The sequence below is a fragment of the Salmo salar genome, chromosome ssa20, assembly GCF_905237065.1.
Source record: "Salmo salar chromosome ssa20, Ssal_v3.1, whole genome shotgun sequence".
NCBI classification, from domain to species: domain Eukaryota; kingdom Metazoa; phylum Chordata; class Actinopteri; order Salmoniformes; family Salmonidae; genus Salmo; species Salmo salar.
The window spans coordinates 67,193,135-67,219,642 of record NC_059461.1 but is presented as its reverse complement, the minus strand read 5'-3'; the positions used below and the strand labels follow the sequence as shown (position 1 = coordinate 67,219,642).

The window sequence follows — 26,508 nt, the reverse complement described above, 5'->3', positions numbered from 1 at the left end:
GCTTGATTAACCCGGAAGCCAGCCGTACCGATGTGTAGGAGGAAACATCATACAACTGGTGACCAAAGTCAGGGTGCATGCTCCCGGCCCACCACAAGGCTTCACTAGAGGGCGATGGGACAAGGACATCCCGGCCGGCCAAACCCTCCCCTAACCCGGACGACGTTGGACCAACTGTGCTCCGCCTCATGGGTCTCCTGGTCGTGGCTGGCTGCAACACAGCCCGGGATCGAACCCGGGTCTGTAGTGACGCCTCTAGCACTGCCTTAGACCACTGTGCCACTCGGGAGGGCCCGGGATGCGTTTGTTGAGTAAGGATGCATATGTGGGAAACCCGTTTGAGGTGTAAAAAATGGTGATGTATGCGCTGGGAAAAGTGGAGTCTGTCAGAGTGACCACGAATGGTCTTATTTTGATTAATTGTATTTCTGAAGAACAGAGGAAGATTGCAGTGAGCCTCAAAAGAATCTGAACAACAGAAGTTTTGTGTTTTGAACTTCGGAGTTGAGCACCCGTCAAAGGAGTTATCTCAGGGGTGACGATGGATGTTCAGGTTGAATACCTGAAGAAAAATCCTGGTGTTGTTGGGTAGGTTACTTTCTAAATGTAATCCGTCACAATTACTAGTTACCTGTCCAAAATTGTAATCAGTAACGTAACTTTTGGATTATCCAAACTCAGTAATGTAATCTGATAACATTGAGTTACTTTTAGATTACTTTTCACTTAAGAGGCATTCGAAGAAGACAAAATGTATGTTACCAATTGAATGATATCTATTGCAGGATAAATCAATGTTAAAGTTTACATTGCTGGCCATACTGTATATGGATGTTAAATTTTACTTTATGAATTGGTTAGGTAGGCTTTTTCTAACCCATCACTTTCTACTACATATAATAATACGATTAAATTATATCTTTACATTAAAAACCAAAGTCTATCAGAATTCCAGTCATTCCAATAAATGTTATACCCCTTGATCTTCAAGAATAGCACATGGAAATATGGAAGTATAGATTAGCCAAATTGTTTTACCTGAGCATAACCCCAAAACAAAGGACTTATTAGCCAGCCATACTCTGTTGTTTATGATATTGTTGTCATGGAGGACTGATTGGGCTCATTGATTCGAGTTGAAAAATAAATGCTGCGCCATGGAATGGCATGCTTTCAGCACTACTGAAAAGTGCTATTTACATGTGAAAATTGAATGCCATTTGCTGCATTTACTATAGGCCTATTGTATATGTAATCTGATTGCAATATTTTTGCTGGTAACGTAATGGATTACAATTACAGTTTTTGTTGTAATTTTTTGTACTCCCCAACACTGGTGGTTGGTGCTGAGCGTCTGACCCGCTGGATGAATGGAGAAAAATAAGAAAGTCTGTCGGTCTTGTTGTTTTAGGTGTTCCTGGAGTGCCCTGTAAGGGTGAAGGAGACTAAGGTGGCAAAAGTTTGAGCGGTCAATCGAATCTCTTATGTGGAGGCGATTAAAATAATTGAGAAAACAAGTGAAGATACTGTATGGTAGTGAATGCACCACAGCCTGTAGTAAATGTTTGCTTCCAGTCAAAAGATACCCTGTGTGTTAAAAAGGTGGATTTTGTGGCATTCATTGCCACATGTATAAACTGTACAGCACAAGTCTCAAAGAAGTCTAAGAAACTGGACATTATTGTGGCTGCGGCAGAAAAGGTTTTGGGACTTAAGGATTTTACATCTGAAGACTTGCAAGGAGTACTGGCACCGGAAGACCCACCCTCCCAGGTTCCCCTTGAGGCTGTGTAGGAATAAGATCTGTTTTATTTTTTTACTGAAAAGTTGTTTGATTTGGTTTAGTTTATTTTTTGGTAGTTTGGTAGTTTTTTGGGGGGGGGTGTATTTTGTTAAATTTTTGGGAATCCTGTTTCCACCCCGCACAGTAGGTGGCGGGATGCACATTAAGTTGTGCGATCGCCAATATACCATAGAAGAAGAACATTCCTCCAGGAAGAAGATTCGTAGGTATGACAGATCATTTCATTCAATTTGTGTGACTAACACATTTATATTTGTCTAGAATATGTATCATTTTCGAATGTGAACAGAGTTGTGGCATTACAGTCAACACAACAACTGAAGTAACTAGATCCTAACATGTTTCCATGGTTGTTGTAGCCTATACTATTTCCACAGTGTCGTTAGCTAGCCACTTAGCTAGACAGAGCTATCTGGCCAACTAGCGACGTCAACATGCAATGGGTTACTGTAGTTTATAATCCGTTATTAATAGTTAGAAACATTGAACAATTAATTGTAGCTAACTATGTTTTTATAAACTCACTCCAGCCAGCTAGCTAAGGGAGTGATATTACACACGCTACTTGTTAGCTAGTTCTTGAAAACCCATGGTGGTTTATACAGCCGGCCAATGTAATCCAATGGAGTTTGAGTCGTGAATAAGGGTTACTTGTTATCAGCTGTTTGTTAGCTTGTATGCCGGTTAGCTAGCCAACTTTAGCGTGTGGCAACATCTTCCACTAGCTGTCATTTAGTGACAAGCAATAACTAGCTAATGTGCTTCCTACCGTTGACAGAGGCCAAAAAAAAAAAAAAACGTATTTGCTGGTCTTGTCTTCAGGTTGTCTGGTCGATTCAACAGTGAATGAGATGGCAAAGAATGGGGCAAGCTGTGAACAACCACAGAAGCGAGGAACCAAAGACAAACAGAATGGACATTTTGCAGGTTGGTTTTGAAACTGCTCCAACTGAACCAGCATTAGGCTGTGTTTTTATGGAGAATAGATAAACAATTTTACCAAGGAAGGAGAATGGTGTGTGTTGCTATTGGTAAGCAGCAACGGCAAAAATTATTCTTGCAACATTCCAGTATTGCCAGAATGGTCCCAAGCTGTTGGGTACTAATTTATTCCATAGTTAATTAACAACTAAATGATTAAAAGGTCTAGACTATAGAACACCACCAATTGCTAGTTTTATGTTCCTACTTAGGCCTAGACAGTCACATGACTTTGTGAAAGTCAAGATAGTCTGTCAAATTAAATTGTATTTGTCACATGCGCCGAATACAACAGGTGTAGACCTTAGAGTGAAATGCTTACTTACGAGCCCTTAACCAACAATGCAGTTAAGAAAATACAACAAAAAAAGTAACAAATAATTAAAGAGCAGCAGTAAATAACAATAGCGAGGCTATATACAGGGGGTACTGGTACAAATTCAATGTGCGGGGGCACCGGTTAGTTGAGGTAATATGTACATGTAGGTAGAATTAAAGTGACAATGCATAGATAATAACAGAGAGTAGCAGCAGTGTAAAGGGGGGGAGGGGAATGCAAATAGTCTGGGTAGCCATTTGATTAGATGTTCAGGAGTCTTATGGCTTGGGTGTAGAAGTTGTTTTAGAAGCCTCTTGGACTTAGACTTGGCGCTCCGGTACCGCTTGCAGTGCGGTAGCAGAGAGATCAGTCTATGACTAGGGTGACTGGAGTCTTTGACCATTTTTAGGGCTTTCCTCTGACACCGCCTGGTGTCCAGCAAAATAATGGGATATTGCAGTAGCTTTTTAAAAACTATCCCACTTTATAAGTTAGTCTGACCTCACGAGTGTGCTCCGGAATCTACAGACTCTGCGGTGAGTGAGAGGAGGCAGAAAGATCGGGAGGAGCGTCTCGCTCTGGTGCTGTGGAGGAGGCCTATCGTCACACTGCACTACTTCCTCCTGGAAACCTTCATCACACTAAAGAAATGGACATTAAAGTAAACCACCAATACTTAACAGTAAAACTAGAAATCAACTGATCAGTTGAAAGCTTTTTTCAGTTTGCCAGTCTAGTCATTAAGTAGTTGTACCTAATAAACTGTTTTACTTCTCCCCTCTATAGGTTATGGCAAAGAAGGGGTACAGTGTTCTTGATCCTGGTATTGTGTTCACTCTTCTCCCTTGCCTACTCCACTGAGGGAGCACACCAGAAGGTAAGGAAGGAGAGAAACAGAAACCTCTATCACCTCCTCTGTAATTGATTTATTTGAGATGTTTAATGGTTAAAGATAAGTAACTGTTCATTCAGATACACAGCATTTCTAGAGGAAAGGTCATCTGAGGAGGAGACATTTTTTGCTTGAGGCTCAGGCCAATACATTGGATGTAACAAAATGTATATGTTGATATTATGGTGTACAATTTTTACATTTCCTCTTTTTCCACCACTATCCTTAGCATAACATAGATCACCAATGTTCTCTCCAAAGGATAAAAGTATTTTGCAGTAGTATGTTATGGCTATCTATGTCCATGCAAAAGCCTAAAGCTTTCTCTACTTCTCTTTCCCCCTCCTGTCTGTTCTCCTTTGCAGTATGTGCAGTACCTGGAGAAGAGATTCCTGTGGTGTGCCTACTGGGTAGGTTTGGGCATCCTGTCCTCAGTAGGCCTTGGGACTGGCCTACATACCTTCCTACTATACCTGGTAAGTAAGATAACCACCCTTCCCTTGCCTGTCAGCTGTGCCAACAAAAACATAAGCTAACTTATCACGCTCAGACAGTGGAAAAGCCTGCTGTATCTCTGTAGTAATTACTTATCTGAGAATGCTGGCACAGTATGTGACATTGGATATTTTTGTGAGTCTGTTAGCTCTGCTTGTTGTTCCATAACTGGCACAATAGATACAAAAATATATAGTTACGTTGAATTAGATGACAGGCTTGTCCTTGTCCTCTTTGAGCAAGAGGGACATATTTTGTGCACAGGATATTTCCATCATCTGAGTGATATTTAACGCTGACCACTACCAGAAATGTAATACATATCCACAGTTTGTCCAGTGGGTGGCCTCATACTTCCTATCTCATTCTTTGTGTTCAGTTCTCCATAGATCTGCCTTTCACCTCTGGGCACAGTTTTTCAAAAGTTATCTATCTGAACTAAGTCCAAATAGATAACTTTTGAGAAACTGGGCCCTGATTAGGGCTGTTACAGTGACCGTATTATCGCTACACCCGCAGTCAAATTCCATGTGACCGTTGAGTCACGGTAACTTGGCTTCTCCAAAACTGCGCTCTGATGCCACTGATGGTCATTAGTAGCCTACCAAACTTGCTAACGGCCGGTTGCTAATGACCTGGTACTCAGCGATCTGTTCCTATAATCACTCTGACATCAATGCAAATGCAATCGAAAATCAAATCAAACACTGAAAGAGAGCCCTGACATTGAGTTTGAGCAGAATAGGATCACCTGTTGCGCAGCGAGAGCCAGCTCCTCATAGCTGGTTGATGCATAGAATGAAATAAGTGTTAATATAAGCCCATGATGCGCAAAATTTCTATAGGCTATGCAAAAAATAATTTTGATGGCCTCTATTGAAGAGGATCTTATCAGCTTTCTATAGGCTAGGCCTACTTTATTTATTTCTCAACTTTCCTAATATTAAGCACATTGCTTATTTTACAACCGGAGTAGGTTATCTGGCATGAAAATGAACCATGGGAAAAGTGTCCTCCATTCACTATGACGTCTTTTTTTCCCCCCCTGTTCCTACAGGTGCTTGATAATGGCCCATTCTAAATCAAAACTAATTTCACACACATTATTTGGCATATGTAAAGACAAAATTAAATTGAGAAAAGTCTAATGAGTGAAATAATAATAATAATAATAATCACTTGTGAATGATGGTCAGCATGTGCAGTCTAAGGGAAGACACTTTTTGCGACTTTTTCAAATCATAGTCACATGCATCATGTATCCTAGCCAATAGGCCTGTATGTTTTGACAAGGTTCGTAGCACAACTAAAGTGGCCAAATAACTCTAAGCATAGCCTATAGGCCTAAGGATCCCTGGAACAGAGTTGGAGAGCCTACAGCCTACAGAGTCTAGTGATACGTGTTCTTATAAACCCAGTCATTGCACAATCGTGTGTGTAAAGAATTTTGACCGACCACTATTTTAAAAGAGGATCCAAGCTTTCTTGTGCTGCTATTTATTGCTCGATTTTTATTTTTTATTTTTTTATTGCTAATTCAAATTGTGAGTGAGAGAATGAGGGAAGAGCTTCCTCCATTTTCTATTCGAGTGCAGGCTATGTTATTTGGGGGGGGGCTTTTAAAATAAATAAATAAATAAGGAGACAGGTTAAAGAAGGATTTTTAAGCCTTGAGACATGGATTGTGTATGCGTTCCATTGAGGGTGAATGGGTAAGACAAAATATTTAAGTGCATTTGAACGAGATATGGCAGTAGGTGCCAGGGGCACCGGTTAGTATGAAGATCTGCAACGCTGCTGGGTTTTTCACAAAAATGGCCCACCACTCAAAGGACATCCAGCAACTTGACACAACTGTGGGAAGTATTAGAGTCAACATGAGCCAGCATCCCTGTGGAACGGTTTCAACACCTTGTAGAATCTACGACAAATTGAGGCTGTTTTATACACTTGTTAAAATTAGTAGGCTATATGTAAAGACCATATTTTAATTCTAATCAAATCAAACTTTTTGTCACATGCGCCGAATATAACAAGTGTAGACCTTAACGTGAAATGCTTACTTACAAACCCCTAACCAACAGTGCAGTTCAAGAAGAGTTCAAATATTTACCAAATAAACTAAAGATAAAAAGTAACACAATAACAATAACGATGCTATATACAGGGGGTACCAGTACCGAGTCAATGTGCGGGGGTACAGGTTAGTTGAGGTAATTTGTAGGTAGGGGTGAAGTGACTGCATGGGGGGGTGTCAATGTAAATAGTCCGGTGGCCATTTGATTAGTTGTTCAGCAGTCTTATGGCTTGGGGGTAGAAGCTGTTAAGGAGCCTTTTGGTCCTAGACTTGGTGTTCTGGTATCGCTTGCCATGTGGTAGCAGAGATCACAGTCTATAACTTGGGTGATTGGAGTTTCTGACGATTATGGGCTTTCCTAAGACACCGCCTATTATATAGGTCCTGGATGGCAGAAAGCTTGGCGCTGGTGATGTACTGGGTTGTACGCACTACCCCCTGTAGCGCCTTACGGTCAGATGCCGAGCAGTTGCCATACCAGGCAGTGATGCAACCGGCCAGGATGCTCTCGATGGTGCAGCTGTAGAAGTTTTTGAGGATCTGGGGACCCATGCAAAATTCTTTTCAGTCTCCTGAGGGGGAAAAGGTTTTGTCGTGCCCTCTTCACGACTGTCTTGGTGTGTTTGGACCATGATAGTTCGTTGGTGATGTGGACACCAAGGAACTTGAAACTCTCGACCCGCTCCACTACAGGCCCGTCGATGTCACTGGGGGCCTGTTTGCCCGCCTTTTCTTGTAGTCCACGATCAGCTCCTTTGTCTTGCTCACATTGAGGGAGAGGTTGTTGTCCTGGCACCACACTGCCAGTTCTCTGACCTTCTCCCTATAGGCTGTCTCATCGTTGTCGGTGATCAGGCCTACCACTGTTGTGTCGTCAGCAAACTTAATGGTGTTGGAGTCGTGTTTGGCCACGCAGTCGTGGGTGAACAAGGAGTACAGGAGGGAACTAAGTATACACCCCTGAGGGGCCCAGTGTTGAGGATCGGTGTGGCAGACGTGTTGTTGCCTACCCTTACCAACTGGGGGCGACCCGTCTGGAAGGCCAGGATCCACCCGTCTGGAAGGCCAGGATCCACCCGTCTGGAAGGCCAGGATCCACCCGTCTGGAAGGCCAGGATCCAGTTGCAGAGGGAGGTGTTTAGTCCCAGGGTCCTTAGCTTAATAATGAGCTTTGTGGGCACTATGGTGTTGAATGCTGAGCTGTAGTCAATGAACAGCATTCTCACATAGGTGTTCCTTTTGTCCAGGTGAGAAAGGGCAGTGTGGAGTGCGATTGAGATTGCATCATCAGTGGATCTGTTGGGGTGGTATGCAAATTGGAGTGGGTCTAGGGTGTCCGGGAGGACGCTGTTAACCTCTTGGGGCTAGGTGGGACGCTAGCGTGCCACCCGTGGTGCACTCCATCAACAGCAGGTGCATTTCAAGAGCGGCAAATTTGAATCCAAATAAATGTCAAAATTCAAATTTTTCAAAAATACAACTATTTTACACCATTTGAAAGATAAACATCTCCTTAATCTAACCACGTTTTACGATTTCAAAAAGGTTTTACGGCGAAAGCATAAATTTAGAGTATGTTAGGACAGTACATTTACAAGAGTTGTGTGTAATGTTTTGTCAAGTCAAAGACAGGGTCACCAAAACCATAAAACCAGCTAAAATGATGCACTAACCTTTTACAATCTCCATCAGATGACACTCCTAGGACATTATGTTAGACAATGCATGCATTTTTAGTTCTATCAAGTTCATATTTATATCCAAAAACAGCGTTTTACTATGGCATTGATGTTGAGGAAATCGTTTCCCTCCAATAACCGGCAGTCAAGTCAGCGTAACAAATTAAATAATTAAAATTAGAAAACATTGGTAAAATATTATATTGTCATTTAAAGAATTATAGATTTACATCTCTTGAACGCAATCAACTTGCCAGATTTAAAAATAACCTTACTGGGAAATCACACTTTGCAATAATCTGAGCACTGCGCCCAGAAAAATACGCGTTGCGATACAGACTAGACGTCATGTTGGGGAGATCTAAAATCGAAAATACTATGTAAATAATCCATTACCTTTGATTCTCTTCATCAGATGTCACTTCCAGGTATCACAGGTCCATAACGAATGTAGTTTTGTTCAAAAAAGCTCATCATTTATGTCCAAAAATCTCCGTCTCGTTAGCACATGATGTAAGCCAGCCGGACTTCTCGTCATGAACGAGGGGAAAAAATATATTTCCGTTCGTTCAAACATGTCAAACGTTGTATAGCATAAATCATTAGGGCCTTTTTTAACCAGAACATGAATAATATTCAAGGTGGACGAATGCATACTCTTTTATAACGTATTGGAACGAGGGTACCCAACATGAACTCGCGCGCAAGGTGTCTAATGGGCCATCATCGTTCCATGGCTCTTGTTCGGTCAGATCTCCCTCCAGAAGACTCAAAACACTTTGTAAAGGCTGGTGACATCTAGTGGAAGCAATAGGAAGTGCCAAAATATTCCTAAACCCCTGTGTTTTTCAATGGGATAGGTTTAAAGTCAATACAACACATCAGGTATCCACTTCCTGTCAGAAAATGTCTCAGGGTTTTGCCTGCCAAATGAGTTCTGTTATACTCACAGACACCATTCAAACAGTTTTGGAAACTTTAGAGTGTTTTCTATCCATATATAATAAGTATATGCATATTCTAGTTACTGGGTAGGATTAGTAACCAGATTAAATCGGGTACATTTTTTTTATCCAGACGTGCAAATGCTGCCCCCTAGACCCAACAGGTTAATGTGAGCCATGACCAGCTTTTCAACGCACTTCATGGCTACCGACGTGAGTGCTACGGGGCGGTAATCATTTAGGCAGGTTACCTATGCTTCCTTGGGCACAGGGACTATGGTGGTCTCCTTGAAACATATAGGTATTAGACTCAAACAGGGAGAGGTTGAAAATGTCTGTGAAAACACTTGCCAGTTGGTCCGCGCATGCTTTGAGTACACGTCCTGGTAATCCGTCTGGCCCTGCGGCTTTGTGAATGTTGACCTGTTTAAAGGTCTTGCCCACATCGGCTACCGAGAGTGTTATCACACAGTCAACCAGAACAGCTGGTGCTCTCGTGCATGCTTCAGTGTTGCTTGCCTCGAAGCGAGCATAAAAGTATTTTAGCTCGTCTGGTAAACTCGCATCACTGGGCAGCTCGCGTCTGGGTTTCCCTTTGTAGTCCGTAATAATAGTTTTCAAGCCCTGCCACAAACAATGAGCGTCAGAGCTGGTGTAGTAGTATTAAGAATAGTCTGATAGGTGAGAATATTATCAAGTGCTTGTCAAATTGTGAAGTAGAGACTGAAGTGTGTGTAGCCTGCGCCAGAAACAGAGCAGAGTTCATGACTTTCATGGAACTTTTTCAAATCATTTGAGTTGCAGACTTAAGCCTCGTTCACATTACCCATAAGTACACTGTTACGCCGGATGTCATGCATTTCATTGGGGACGTTCACAACTGGGAGGAATCGCAATGCCCCCTTTTGAAGGCTCCATTGTCAGACAGACGAAGCATGCTTTGACATTTTTCAAACATTGAGTTTTCAGTCCAGCTATTTTATTTTACCTTTATTAAGAACATATTATTATTTTTAATGATGGCCTAGGAACAGTGGGTTAACTCGCTTGTTCAAGGGCAGAACGACAGATCTTTACCTTGTCAGCTCGGAGATTCGATCTTGCAACCTTTCGGTTCCTAGTCCATCGCTCTAACCACTAGGCTACCTGCCGCTAGAGTCCATTGATGACTTGAATAATACACATGGGCTGTTAAGCCAATTATATTATGACAGTTGCCTCCCCTTTTAAGTTTATTGTGATGGTAATGACGTTTGTTTTTTATGATGATTATTAGGTGGAGGTCACTAGCTACACTGGTATCTTCAGCCTAGCATTTAGTTGCCTAGTTAACTAGCTACTCTGCAGTGCAAGCTAGCTTGACTTGCTATAAAGTTAAGAGAAACAAGTTGAGGAAAAAGTAACAATATACTCCCAGTTTATTAGGTACACCACCCCGTTAACGAAAATGGATAGCTCCTACAGACAGTGAGTCACGTGGCCGTGGCTTGCTATATAAAGCAGGCAGACTGGCATCTAGGGATTCAGTTACTGTTCGATTGAACGTTAGAATTGGCAAAATGAGTAACTTAAGTGACTTTGAGCGTGGTATGATCGTCGGTGGTAGGTACGCCAGATCCAGTGTCTCAGAAACATCCGCTCTCCTGGGCTTTTCACACACATCTTTTGTCTAGGGTTTACCGAGAATGATGAGACAACCACTCCGCGGCAGTCCTGTGGGTGAAAACGGCTCGTTTGATGAGAATGGCAAGAATCGTGCAAGCTAACAGGCAGGCCACAAACAGACAAATAATGGTGCAGAATGGTATCTCCGAACATACAACTTGTCGATCCTTGTCACAGATGGGCTATTGCAGCAGACGACCATACGGGGTTCCACTCCTATCAGCTAAAAACAAGAAGAAGCGGCTCCAGTGGGCACGCGATCAACAACACTAGACAATTGAGGAGTGGAAAAACATTGCATGGAACAGGACAGCGAGTTCAGTTTACTTGAGTGGCCAGCGCAGTCCCCAGACCTCAACCCAATAGACCATCTTTGGGATAGTGTGGAACGGAAATTACAGTGGGGGGAAAAAAGTATTTAGTCAGCCACCAATTGTGCAAGTTCTCCCACTTAAAAAGATGAGGCCTGTAATTTTCATCATAGGTACACGTCAGCTATGACAGACAAAATGAGAAAAAAAAATCCAGAAAATCACATTGTAGGATTTTTAATGAATTTATTTGCAAATTATGGTGGAAAATAAGTATTTGGTCACCTACAAACAAGCAAGATTTCTGGCTCTCACAGACCTGTAACTTCTTCTTTAAGAGGCTCCTCTGTCCTCCACTCGTTACCTGTATTAATGGCACCTGTTTGAACTTGTTATCAGTATAAAAGACACCTGTCCACAACCTCAAACAGTCACACTCCAAACTCCACTATGGCCAAGACCAAAGAGCTGTCAAAGGACACCAGAAACAAAATTGTAGACCTGCACCAGGCTGGGAAGACTGAATCTGCAATAGGTAAGCAGCTTGGTTTGAAGAAATCAACTGTGGGAGCAATTATTAGGAAATGGAAGACATACAAGACCACTGATAATCTCCCTCGATCTGGGGCTCCACGCAAGATCTCACCCCGTGGGGTCAAAATTATCACAAGAACGGTGAGCAAAAATCCCAGAACCACACGGGGGGACCTAGTGAATGACCTGCAGAGAGCTGGGACCAAAGTAACAAAGCCTACCATCAGTAACACACTACGCCGCCAGGGACTCAAATCCTGCAGTGCCAGACGTGTCCCCCTGCTTAAGCCAGTACATGTCCAGGCCCATCTGAAGTTTGCTAGAGAGCATTTGGATGATCCCGAAGAGGGTTGGGAGAATGTCATATGGTCAGATGAAACCAAAATAGAACTTTTTGGTAAAAACTCAACTCGTCGTGTTTGGAGGACAAAGAATGCTGAGTTGCATTCAAAGAACACCATATCTACTGTGAAGCATGGGGGTGGAAACATCATGCTTTGTGGCTGTTTTTCTGCAAAGGGACCAGGACAACTGATCCGTGTAAAGGAAAGAATGAATGGGGCCATGTATCGTGAGATTTTGAGTGAAAACCTCCTTCCATCAGCAAGGGCATTGTAGATGAAACATGGCTGGGTCTTTCAGCATGACAATGATCCCAAACACACCGCCCGGGCAACAAAGGAGTGGCTTCGTAAGAAGCATTTCAAGGTCCTGGAGTGGCCTAGCCAGTCTCCAGATCTCAACCCCATAGAAAATCTTTGGAGGGAGTTGAAAGTCTGTGTTGCCCAGCGACAGCCCCAAAACATCACTGCTCTAGAGGAGATCTGCATGGCGGAATGGGCCAAAATACCAGCAACAGTGTGTGAAAACCATGTGAAGACTTACAGAAAACGTTTGACCTGTGTCATTGCCAACAAAGGGTATATAACAAAGTATTGAGATAGACTTTTGTTATTGACCAAATACTTATTTTCCACCATCATTTGCAAATAAATTCATTAAAAATCCTACAATGTGATTTCCTGGATTTTTTTCTCTCATTTTGTCTGTCATCGTTGAAGTGTACCTATGATGAAAATTACAGGCCTCTCTCATCTTTTTAAGTGGGAGAACTTGCACAATTGGTGGCTGACTAAATACTTTTTTCCCCCCACTGTATTTGCATGACAATTACCGTCCGACAATTCCATGACCGCCACAGCCCTAGTTCCTGATCATAGTGTGACTGCGGTTGAGTCACGCTCCTTCCTCACTGTGTGGTATGTTTGTGACATCCATCTTGGCTGTGGTGAAATGAAGCATTCAACTGTGACGAAGACAAGGAAGTGATTCTGCCGAGGTCCCCATTTTTTTCACTGAGGTGGCCATTGTTCACTAGATCTTATGATATAGATACCCTTGAGTCAACAGCTCCACATTTACAAATAGGAAATTGCAAGGTTTCTACTAAACTTTTGAAATAACTGCTTTGGAAATACAATTTACTTTGATAGCCTTTCCAATTCTATGCCTAACGACCCATTTTCCTCACTAAACACTACCTAAACCCACTAGTAGAGACATGCCTGTAAACCACAGCCTCTGGTAGTGTTGGTGGTGTTGACCTCATGACGTGTCACCTTCCCTAGACATGTGTATGACCTTTCCCACATCTCCCCACTCAGTGTGAGGGTGGTTATTTCCATCAGCTTTCAGTCATCTTCTCCAAAATTAGAAACTGTAGCTCTCTAATGCAACTTACAAACACTCAAATTATTCAATATGAATTCATAAAGACAGTGTCAGTATCATGATTTGTATAGTGGTTGGCCCCACTTAGTCTAATGCAACTTATAAACACTTAAATTATGCTATATTCATTCAAAGATGCAGTGTCATGATTTCTATAGCGGTAGGCCTACTTTGTATTGTACAAATGTTCATGTGGATATTACCAGTATGTTTGCTTTATATTTCAATCAAGGCATCACTAACATATCAACCACTTGTGTAAATATGTGCTGATATGAGAGTGCTTGCTTAACTGTTTTTTTGTACTCTCCACTTAACAATATCCTCCTATCTGGAGAATGACGAGGTTGTGCTCCCTGATAAAATAGTTAGGCTTTGTGCACACTTTACCATACTGAGGTGAGGTCAACATGTTGGACAGTACCAAGTTCAATGGTGCCAGAAACATCTGCCCTCTAAAGAGCTGCTATGGATTTACCTCAGACCTAAAGAATTAGATACCCCATAGTAAGGAGCAGATACCATACTCCCATTTAGCTGGGGGTTACAGGCATAATTGTATGATTCATGAGTCTGGTAATGCTGGATTCAGATGGAAATGTAGGGACTGTTTTTCTTATTTTGCTAAACATTCAAGGCAATGGCCACCGTGCATTTCATTTGCTGTGTTTCGTGGATTATTTCTTTCCAAATAATGAAAAGGTGTTGTTTTGTTATCATTGACTCACCATCATGGCGAAACGAGTATAGATTTGTAATGGAAGGAATGGAAAGGCAGGGATTGAGACCTGGTGAACCCGTATTGTGAAAAGAAGACTCCTCAGCATGTCTGCTCGCTTTCTCAAGGAGAGCTATGGTGATCAGCCCTGACTAATTGTCTTCTGTCTATCTCCTGTCACTTTGGTATCTCAATAGGATACGGCATACTAGGCTTCCTGTGTTGTGGTTTCAGGTGCCCTGACTGCCCTTACTTGTTAATGAAGCCAGGTGGCTAGAGCTGGGCGACATGGACAAAAATCCATGTCGCAGTAAATTGACCCATTTCCCCCCCCAATAACGATAAATCAGCAATAAATTACAACACTTTTTTTGGGGGTTGGGTAAGTGCTAGAGCTGTGTACAAAAAGTCACATTTAATAGCAATATAACTATTTTGCTCAATTTTTTAAAAATGTTTTTTGACAGTTACTTTACATTAGCGATGCGGCTCTAGACAACTTATTTCTCCAGTGCCAAGTAAGACAACTGAGGTTGTAGCCTTGATTTCATCTAACATATCCAGCAAATGCATGATTGATATTTTGATGTGCAACCTGTCAAAATAGGATCTGGAATTATCAGATTTATTTTTGGCTCTGTAGAGAATCTGCTGACATCTTTGTACATATTGGCCTACAAGCTATAGCCTATTATTCACCAGCTGAGGAAGTGGGAACTCAAAACTCTAAATATGATATTGTAGCTAGATAGATTCATTGATTAGTCTACATGGCTATCAGTAAATGTAGTCTAATGTCCTACAAACACTTTCCAGCGCTAGGCCTATGCTACTTGATGTAGGCAAATGGCGCACTGGGCTCTGCGGGCGCATCAAAACCATACTAACTAAAGCCTACACCGGTTGTAAAGTGGTGTTATGAACTCAATGTTATGAGGTGAGAAACGCATTGACATACTCACAGAAAGCTGTGAATCGCCTCTGTAACTAGAACAACAGTAGTTGCTTTGAAAACAGTCTTTGTCCCGCAATAGCATTTTGAGCAAAGGTCATGTGCTTTTCAGATTGCATTGTTGTGTAGCAAAATCAACAAATTAAGCTAAATGCTTTGCTAAGAAGGTGGTGTCGGTAATTTTCGGTTTATCATCCCAGCTCTAGTGTGTGTCAACTGTACATGTTCAGTTGAATTATGGAATACCCATCTATCCTCTGGCTCTCAGGGTCCACACATAGCATCAGTCACCCTGGCTGCGTACGAGTGTGGTTCTACAGACTTCCCCGAGCCCCCCTACCCAGACCAGATCATCTGTCCAGAGGGAGGAGTGGAGGGCAGCATCTCACTCTGGTCCATTGTCTCAAAGGTCCGCCTGGAAGCCTGTATGTGGGTGAGTAAACATGCCTTTCTTCAATGGCAAAAATAAGTAGAATTAACCTAAAATCTAGGTTCAACATTCTAGTGAACTCTATGGGGTGGTTTCCCGGACACAGATTAAGCCTAGTCCTGGGCAAAAAAAGCAAGCTCAATGGGGAATGTCCATTTTTAAAACGTTTTTGTTTTTTGGTCCAGGACTTAATCTGTGCCTGGGGAAACCGCTCTTTTGGGTTTAGAACAATCGGGGCATCTTGAGGGCTCAACATGGGTAGTCTTCAGTTGACCTCACGTAACCTCACCAAAGAGATTCTCTAGTAGTGAGAGACCATAGAGCTAGGCTTGACTCTGGTATGAACCAGTGCTAAACTAAATCAATGTGTGACTGTCTCTCCAGGGTGCAGGCACAGCCATTGGGGAGTTGCCCCCCTACTTCATGGCCCGAGCAGCCAGGCTATCTGGAGCAGACCCAGACGACGAAGACTATGAGGAGTTTGAGGAGATGCTGGAGCAGGCACAGACTGCTCAGGTGAGTGGGGACTCTGTCCTCCCCTCTCACAGTGTAGTAGCCTACCTCTTGAATGCCCCATTCCACCCAAGTCTCTGGAGTCTTATATACTCTCATTTAGTATTTTATTTGGGGATGGAATTCTACCTAACTGTCCATCACTATCTACTGACTTCTCTATCTGGCCTGCGATTGGCTTCCAGTTATCACATGACTTCTCTGAAAGCCCCTCCTCCCACCATTTCCAGTAACAGCGTTGCTAGTGGAGTGAGTCACGGTGAAACAAGCTCCCCTTTAATCATCCCTAAGGCCTTTCATGATCCTTTCAATTGAAGGACAGGCAATGTGAACAGGCTACTGACATGACAGCCAGTGCCTACCCTTTAGATTAGATTGCTAACTAAGCAAAGAGCTTAGATTAAGAATCAGATTTTCCTCCAGTCTAGTCTCACTTAATGGAATCTGAAATAAAGAAGTAATATCTTATCATGTCTTCACTAGTAAATGTGTGTACCACTGCATACTCATTTATTATTAAGATATTGTGACCTTGGGACTATAAGGTTCTATCTGCGCAAAGCATAGTTTTGAGATATTGAGTATCAAAGTTTTTACATCCAACATCTCAGAACTGTTTGGTAGTGAATTCTTCTTTCATAACCCATTTAAGGTCCTCACCTTAAAGGTACCTAAATTACAGAGTATCCAAACCCAATCCAACATTTGTAAAAAGTTTCTGAAATGTCAATATAGGTTCAGCCATAAGGTTCTATCTGGCACAGAATGTTACAATTATTTCAACAGGTAGACATGTTAATGATTAAATAAAGAGAATACCCTTCCTTCTTTATAATCACATCAGCAAATATATTAATGTTCATTACACAGTCATTAGTTCACTAAAATAACAACAATACACTATATCCTATGCAGAACTAGCAACATTGCTAAAGCTTAGCTCTGGATGAGTACACTGATATATTTTTCTGGTCACTGACACCCAAAGTCCGTAAACTACTTGCTAGTTATCAATAAAATGTGGTATGTTTGTAGTTTTAGTGAAATACTCCTTCCATTAAGGGGTGGCAGGTAGCCTAGTGGTTAGAGCGTTGGGCCAGTAACCGAAAGGTTGCTAGATCAAATCCCCGAGCTGACAAGCTAAAAATCTGTCATTCTGCCCCTGAACAAGGCAGTTAACCCACTGTTCCTAGGCCGTCATTGTAAATAAGAATTTGTTCTTAACTGACTTGCCTAGTTAAATGAAGGTTAATTATTATTTATTTATTTTTAATTTAAGGTTTTCATATTGATATCGAACAAGACAAAAACGCAATGCCTCTCCAATGGTTCTTAAACATGCCTTAAGGCACCTGTATTTATGTTTGCCATAAAGAGCTTAAGTGATGGCCATTTTTCTGAAAAAGTGGTGAAAAAAAATCTAAGTAATTGCAAAACCTGTGATATGAACAAAGGACTTGGTACTGGAAGGTTCTATCTGAAAAATGTATGGTTTTGAGATGAGTATTTTTCAAGTCCCAGACTGTTTTGTGATGTCTTCCTCTTTCATGATTCAAAAAGTACATCGACATTTTTTTTGACAACCCAGCTCTGTGTGATTGGATTGCAGATATAACCTTTATAGCACCAAGTTCAAAGGTGTTTGCACAGATTCAGACTTTCAGATTTTTTTCATTTTAAATGGACTTTTTCACAAATCTGACACATTTTACACGTGAAGGACTTCCTAAACTCTATGTGAATAACTCCTTTTTGACAAATGTCAGATGGAACCTTGTAAGTCCTAAGGTCTCGATATAGAGATTCATGTCAGATGTTTTTGACCTGACGTTTACAACTGAATAGTTTTAGGGCAAGGGTTGACACATTATCACTGAAGACGTCATTGATTTTAATATAGTGTATATCAATCAGATCAAAAGAGTTCAACAGTTCTTTGCCAACAACTCTTGGCTTGGACTTTTAGCAGAGCTGCTAAAAGAGATCAAAGGAAAAGATAATAGCCCATCTGATAGCGTTTGTTATACCACATGAATTCTTTATCAAGTAACACCCTTTTCAGAATTACATTAGACTTGTTTTTCAGTTTGGTTATATATCATGATATTATTGAAAAAAATTGTTTGTTAAGGTGTTAAGCATAAATGTAATATTTGATAATAAACTGTTGAATTATGTTTCCAGGATTTTGTCACAAGAGCAAAACTGGGCGTTCAGAACATGGTGCAGAAAGTGGGATTCTTTGGGATTCTAGCCTGCGCCTCGGTAAGTCCAAACCTACATTTGATGACTTGACGTGCACTCTGTTATCTTGTACTGTTTTTTAAAGTTGAGGCCTTTATTATTAAAGTGCATCACTGAATATTGTATGTTGATGTTGGTTGCAATGAAGTTATGGAAATGAAGGTAAACCTCAAACTCCTCTATTACAGGATATATTTTCACATGTTACAACCTGTCTTTCAGATACCTAATCCTCTGTTTGACCTGGCTGGTATAACATGTGGCCACTTCCTGGTACCATTTTGGACCTTCTTTGGAGCGACGCTTATTGGGAAAGCCATCGTCAAGATGCACATACAAGTAAATATTTTAGTTGTACTAACCAATTAGACATTCAGACAATGTCAGAATATGTTCAGTTGGCTGTAATTCCATGGTTTCTGTGTGTTGAAGTACTTTGAGTGCTGCTGTAGAAGACCATTCCAAATGAAAGGAGTATGGAGAGCACTTTAATGAGAGCCATTGCTTTTTGTAAACCAGATCAAACTCTTAATTGTAGGCTTTATTGTTGAGTCTGCCACAGTGACTAATCTACTCCCAGACGGTGAGAGACTGACTGTGAGTCGTGGTGGTGAGAGCTGAGCCGTCTAACCAGACCAATTCATCTCCGTGGTACCAGCCAGTGATCTCAGCATCTGACAAATCAAATCAAATCAAATTTATTTTTATATAGCCCTTCGTACATCAGCTGATATTCTCAAAGTGCTGTACAGAAACCCAGCCTAAAACCCCAAACAGCAAGCAAAGCATGTGAAAGAAGCACGGTGGCTAGGAAAAACTCCCTAGGAAAAACTCCCTAGAAAGGCCAAAAACCTAGGAAGAAACCTAGAGAGGAACCAGGCTATGAGGGGTGGCCAGTCCTCTTCTGGCTGTGCAGGGTGGATATTAAAACAGAACATGGTCAAAATGTTAAAATGTTAAAATGTTCATAAATGACCAGCATGGTCAAATAATAATAATCATAGTAGTTGTCGAGGGTGCAACAAGCACGTCCGGTGAACAGGTCAGGGTTCCATAGCCGCAGGCAGAACAGTTGAAACTGGAGCAGCAGCACGGCCAGGTGGACTGGGGACAGCAAGGAGTCATCATACCAGGTAGTCCTGAGGCATGGTCCTAGGGCTCAGGTCCTCCGAGAGAAAGACAGAAAGAGAGAAAGAGAGAATTAGAGAGAGCATATTTAAATACACACAGGACACCGGATAAGACAAGAGAAATACTCCAGATGTAACAGACTGACCCTAGCCCCCCGACACATAAACTACTGCAGCATAAATACTGGAGGCTGAGACAGGAGGGATCAGAAGACACTGTGGCCCCATCCGATGATACCCCCGGACAGGGCCAAACAGGCAGGATATAACCCCACCCACTTTGCCAAAGCACAGCCCCCACACCACTAGAGGGATGTCTCCAACCACCAACTTACCGTCCTAAGACAAGGCCGAGTATAGCCCACAACGATCTCCGCCATGGCACAACCCAAGGGGGGGGCGCCAACCCAGACAGGAAGACCACGTCAGTGACTCAACCCACTCAAGTGACGCACCCCTCCCATGGACGGCATGGAAGAACACCAGTAGGCCAGTGACTCAGCCTCTGTAAAAGGGTTAGAGGCAGAGAATCCCAGTGGAAAGAGGGGAACCGGCAAGGCAGAGACAGCAAGGGCGGTTCGTTGCTCCAGCCTTTCCGTTCACCTTCACACTCCTGGGCCAGACTATACTTAATCATAGGACCTACTGAAGAGATAAGTCTTCAGTAAAGACTTAAAGGTTGAGACTGAGTCTGCGTCTCTCACATTGGTAGGCAGACCATTCCATAAAAATGGAGCTCTATAGGAGAAAGCCCTACCTCCAGCCGTTTGCTTAGAAATTCTAGGGACAATTAGGAGGCCTGCGTCTTGTGACCGTAGCGTACGTGTAGGTATGTACGGCAGGACCAAATCGGAAAGATAGGTAGGAGCAAGCCCATGTAATGCTTTGTAGGTTAGCAGTAAAACCTTGAAATCAGCCCTTGCCTTAACAGGAAGCCAGTGTAGGGAGGCTAACACTGGAGTAATATGATCAAATTTTTTGGTTCTAGTCAGGATTCTAGCAGCCGTATTTAGCACTAACTGAAGTTTATTTAGTGCTTTATCCGGGTAGCCGGAAAGTAGAGCATTGCAGTAGTCCAGCCTAGAAGTAACAAAAGCATGGATTAATTTTTCTGCGTCATTTTTGGACAGAAAATTTCTGATTTTTGCAATGTTACGTAGATGGAAAAAAGCTGTCCTTGAAACAGTCTTGATATGTTCTTCAAAAGAGAGATCAGGGTCCAGAGTAACGCCGAGGTCCTTCACAGTTTTATTTGAGACGACTGTACAACCATCCAGATTAATTGTCAGATTCAACAGAAGATCTCTTTGTTTCTTGGGACCTAGAACAAGCATCTCTGTTTTGTCCGAGTTTAAAAGTAGAAAGTTTGCAGCCATCCACTTCTTTATGTCTGAAACACAGGCTTCTAGCGAGGGCAATTTTGGGGCTTCACCATGTTTCATTGAAATGTACAGCTGTGTGTCGTCTGCATAGCAGTGAAATTTAACATTATGTTTTCGAATGACATCCCCAAGAGGTAAAATATATAGTGAAAACAATAGTGGTCCTAAAACGGAACCTTGAGGAACACCGAAATTTACAATTGATTTGTCAGAGGACAAACCATTCACAGAGACAAACTGATATCTTTCCGACAGATAAGATCTCCAGGGTTGAGGAGGACCAGGGTCCGGGGGAGGCTTTGTTCTTCTCCCTCAGACCTCATGGGTCTTTTACTGTCCAGATTTGGCTGGGATGGCATGTGTCACTGTGTTCATAGGATATGTCCCCCAACTCGGTGCAGATGGCGACTCAGGTTCTCACTGTCTGTGTCTCTAACTGAGACTGATCACTAATCACCCAGTTGATTCATTTGTCTTCCCACAGAAACTGTTTGTTATTATAACGTTCAGCAAGCACATAGTGGAACAGATGGTGTCTCTGATCGGGTGAGTATGTGTCTGTTAATGTATGTGTATAGATGAAGAGAGAGGTGCTTTGCTTTGCCCACTCAGCATTCTTCCTCTGCTTTCCTGGGGGGGCAGGGGCTCAACATGGATGCTTGTCCTCTTAAGTAAAAAAACAAATAAAAATTGTTTAAAACCGGATTTCAAAGTAGCTGAACCAAAATAAGACCATAGAAATGTTGAGGGAATTATTTTATAAACACTTAAGTCTAATAGCCTATGCCATTGAAACCAGCATTTTTCTCATGTTCTATGTAGTGAGCGGTGTTTTCCCACTAATTGCATTTTGGAACATTTGCGCACAGCCTACAGCCATGTGCACATTGTTGAGCTTATAATATTAAGAAATAAAACTACTGTATCAACATTCTAAGCTAAACTGTCTGATCTGTTGCATCAGCATCATTGCTTTTTTTATTTTGTGCAGTGGTTGTATGAATCTTCCCAGAACTGTCTAAGAGTCTGTTTTGTACCGTAGACATAAAGTATTTGTCGACGGGACGCCCTTAATTTCGAGCCCTGGAGGGAATTATTTAATAAGACCAAGTATTTTGTTATAATTGTAATGTTGCAGTATTTTATATGCTACCAAGGGTGATCAACCATCCTCCAGGAGAGCCTTAAAGGGGCAGTGTTGTATTTTGAGACAGGCTTGAATATGCAAAGCAGCCAATGGGCAGAGTGTAGCCTACATTTTTGTCTGATTCTATGGTGAAAAAGTTGTTGATCATTCTGAACAAATACCATCATAAAAGCTTAACATCAAAGTCAGATGTGTGTGTTTACCATTAAGGGTATTTCCCTTACACGCAAACCAATTCCCCACATAGGACCCCACACAGCTGGCTGACCACCTATCAGATGGAATCTGTTCTGACTCACATCAGTTTAGCTTTGACTGCACCAGAATCTCCCTGACAGCAGCAGGGAAACAATAACTGCAGGATGTACAGTGCCTTGCAAAAGTATTTGTCCCCATTGGTGTTTTTCCTTTCTTGTTGCATTACAATTTGTAATTTAAATGGATTTCATGTAATGGACATACACAAAATAGTCCAAATTGGTGTAGTGAAAGGAAAAAATTACTTGTTTCAAAACAATTCTTAAATAAAAAACGTAAAAGTGGTATGTGCATATGTTTTCACCCCCTTTGCTATGAAGCCCCTAAATAAGATCTGGTGCAACCAATTACCTTCAGAAATGACATATTTAGTTAGATTGCACACAGGGGAACTTTATTTAAGTGTCACATGTTCTCAGTATATACACACCTGTTCTGAAAGCCCCAGCATCTGCAACACCACTAAGCAAGGGGCACTACCAAGCAAGCGGCACAATGAAGACCAAGGAGCTCTCCAAACAGGTTAGGGACAAAGTTGTGGAGAAGTACAGATCAGGGTTGGGTTATAAAAAAATACCTGAAACTTTCAACATCCCACGGATCACCATTTTAAATCATTATTAAAAAATGGAAAGAATATAGCACCACAACAAACCTGCCAAGAGAGGGCCGCCCACCAAAACTCACGGACCAGGCAAGGAGGGCATTAATCAGAGAGGCAACAAAGAGAACCTGAAGGAGCTGCAAAGCTCCACAGCAGAGATTGGAGTGTCTGTCCATAGGACCACTTTAAGCCGTACACTCCACAGAGCTGGGCTTTACGGAAGAATGGTCAGAAAAAAGCCATTGCTTAAAGAAAAAAATAAGCATACATGTTTGGTGTTCACCAAAAGGCATGTGGGAGACTCTCCTAACATATGGAAGGTACTCCGGTCAGATGAGACAAATGTATCTTTTAGGCCATCAAGGAAAACGCTATGTCTGGCGCAAACCCAACACCTCTCATCACCCCAGGAACACCATCCCCACTGTGAAGCATGGTTGTAGCAGCATCATGCTCTGGGGATGTTTTTCATCTGCAGGGACTGGGAAACTAGTCAGAATTGAAGGAATGATGGACGGCGCAAAATACAAGGAAATTCTTGAGGGAAACCTGTTTCAGTCTTCCAAAGATTTGAGACTGGGACAGGTTCACCTTCCAGCAGGACAATGACCCTAAGCATACTGCTAAAGCAACACTCGAGTGGTTTAAGGGGAAACATTTAAACGTCTTGGAATGGCCTAGTCAAAGCCCAGACCTCAATCCAATTGAGAATCTGTGGTATGACTTAAAGATTGCGGTACACCAGCGGAACCCATCCAACTTGAAGGAGCTGGAGCAGTTTTGCCTTGAAGAATGGGGGAAAAGTCCCAGTGGCTAGATGTGCCAAGCTTATAGAGATATACACCAAGAGACTTGCAGCTGTAATTGCTGCAAAAGGTGGCTCTACAAAGTATTGACTTTGGGGGGTGAATAGTTATGCACACTCAATTTTGCATCTTCAAAGTGGTAGGCATGTTGTGTAAATCAAATAATACAAACCCACAAAAAATACATTTTAATTCCAGGTTGTAAGGCAACAAAATAGGAAAAATGCCAAGGTGGTGAATACTTTCGCAAGCCACTGTTTGAATGAAAAATAAATGATCACTTCCATCTAACATAGAGGTAAAATCTTCAGCTCTTCCTTGACAATTTTTTTTAATCATGAACAAATAAAATACAAATCTTAGCACTATAAACTGATAATTAGTTGTATCTTATTCACAGTTCAAATGAGTCGCATGAGAAAGAACAATTGCTTGCTACCATTGCAATTGTTTGACTGGTCAGACTCACTATTATGTGTTACACTGGTGCTTGAATGCTGAATCGGAACTGTTGGTGATTGCAGCAGTTTGTGTGTCGCTGAGTGAGTCACTCAAAGTTAGCCTGGGAATGGGCATGCCATATCCCTTTGTTTAAGATCAGCAATTCCAATTAACTTTTTACCCCGATAGTAAATTATCTTGAATCTGTCTAGTCAGGTTTTAGATGAAGTTTATATTAACACCTGCATTTAAAAAAACTCTAACCATGTCTAAGAAATGTTTGTATATTGTATTTAATGATGGTTGTGATACATTGATTAAACTATACCAATTATTTTGGTATAGTACTGCCAACTATGAATTATTGTGGTGTTACTCAGGTACATCAAGTTGTGGTGTCTGAGGGTTCTCTTCCAATAAATTTATGTCTGCATTCCCTGTAACTATAATGTAAAGAGCCCTGATGAACTGAGGGGCCCACACAGTGATCTAATCCTTTGCTCTCCCTCCCATATATGGACAGTCATATTGATGAACACGCCTAGTTTTGATCTGTTTTCACCCATAAGGCTGTGATGACAGCATATCGAGTCACTTCCTGGTTATTGGGCTCAGACTGATTTCTTATAGGGACCTCAGGAATAAATAAGAGATGAGGACTGCCTCACTTCACTCTGCTGTGTGCTCTCAGCCACTACACTGGCAACTCCCAGCTAGACTTGATGCCTAACTAGAAACACAGAAATTGGAACTCTCGACATCATGAGCAGTAGACTGCTCTCTTTAAACCCTGGTCCTATGGACCAAGGGTTCCCTCTACAAAGCCTCATTATTTTACCATGTGAAGGGATACTGCTGATATGGTAAGTACTCTGGGATATAATGTTGTCTGTCTTTACCTCCCTCTTTTCCCCCACCTCGCCTCTCCCTTGCCTGTGGATGTCCTTGCCCTGCCACTGTGTCAGGTCTCTGCCAAGGGTAGGTCCCTCCATACAGAAGCCCTTCAGTGAGTACCTGGAGGCCCAGAGGAGTAAACTCCACCACCACACTGGCGCTGGCACCCCGGCGGTAAGAGCACTACTACCATCATCCATCCTTCCTAAGCATGTGATTTTATTGATTGCCAAGATAATACAAATTGTAATGCATTCGTGTTAGTCAAGAGTAATATTCCTCTGTATGCATGTCTCTCTGTGCAGACTGAGAACTGGCTGGCATGGGTCTTTGAGAAGGTGGTTCTGGTCATGGTCTGTTACTTTATCTTCTCCATCATCAACTCCATGGCTCAGAGCTACGCCAAGCGACGACAACAGAGTCGGCAGCAGAGGTACACTGAGGAGAAAACCAAGTGATAAGAGACTCACCAACTGACTGCTGAGAGTCCCTCGGCTCTGTCTCAAACTAACCTCGCCCTTTTCCATTCTTAAGAGGCTGAACTGGCACTATTCTGTGTGTGCTTACGGATGTATACTGTTTGTTTGTCCTTAAGGTTTTGTAGTTTCCCCTCATCTGTGTTTAGTGTGTGATGATTGATGATAGGATATTATGAACAGTTAAGCAGAAACTGGAGGTCAACTGTTTTGCTGGCAGCTATACCAGCTGCAATGCCTTATGCAAGGTGGAGGGTCCTACTTCCATTGAACACAGTTCTTAAACACTAGACTTTGATTTGTACCAAATATTTCACTGTATGGATGGACTCAGACATTGTGTATGCTGATATGATGCTAAGGACGTTTTCAGGGTTACATTTTCTTGTGTTTTGTCCTGTTGATCAGAAATAGACCATCTGTCATTTGTGTTTCTTGGAAATAGCAATATCAAGACGGATCAATGTGTTATTGGTTTGCACATCCTGGAAATATTTTTTGGGACGGTATGTATGCACATGTATTCTGAATGATCTGGACGAACTAACTTGGACCAAAACGGAACAAAAAGGATTTGTAACTTAACACTCAGCTAACTTAGTGTCATTTTTATTCTGTACATTTAGACGGTCTTTGAGCAGAATATATAAAAATGCCTAAATCATTCTTGTTTCCATGTCTGAGTTTCTCTCTCACTATTTAAACAATTGCTTCCATTCTTGTAAGCTTGCCCCATATTATTGTATATAGAGAGTCTTCTACTGTTGAGGTAATAGTGCTTAGGCACTCATGACCACCAAGATTGAAAAAATGCTTGAACCTCTTTTAAAGAATTAACATCCAAAAGGTAAGTGCCAAGATTCTCAAAGCATATGGATCGCTATATTGTAAATTGGAGAATAATGTATTTAAAGGAAAATATGGAATTGATATGTTGTAATTTGAAACTAGATATGAGCGAGTTGTATATCATCACAGCTTATTGTCCTGTCGGGAAAATACGTTTTCTGAAGCTGGTTCGTATAGACCTGGTCCTGGCTGTTGCAGGTATTTTACTCCCTCTCCCATCCTGTCAGATAGC

The 26,508-nt window shown here is 41.9% G+C and overlaps 1 protein-coding gene across 3 annotated transcripts; it reads left to right on the top strand.

Annotated features, from left to right (window-relative positions):
• The first annotated feature begins 1,927 nt into the window (after window positions 1–1,927).
• On the top strand, window positions 1,928–26,091 carry vmp1 (vacuole membrane protein 1). 3 transcript variants are annotated; one of them, XM_014162779.2, is made up of 12 exons: window positions 1,928–2,010; window positions 2,627–2,731; window positions 3,633–3,765; window positions 3,891–3,981; window positions 4,362–4,472; window positions 15,371–15,535; window positions 15,917–16,048; window positions 18,230–18,310; window positions 18,512–18,628; window positions 21,286–21,347; window positions 25,023–25,125; window positions 25,257–26,091. In XM_014162779.2, the coding sequence occupies exons 2-12, from the start codon at window positions 2,656–2,658 to the stop codon at window positions 25,407–25,409; spliced, it is 1,224 nt and encodes a 407-aa protein (XP_014018254.1). In that variant the 5' UTR covers window positions 1,928–2,010; window positions 2,627–2,655; the 3' UTR covers window positions 25,410–26,091.
• Window positions 26,092–26,508: the final 417 nt, after the last annotated feature.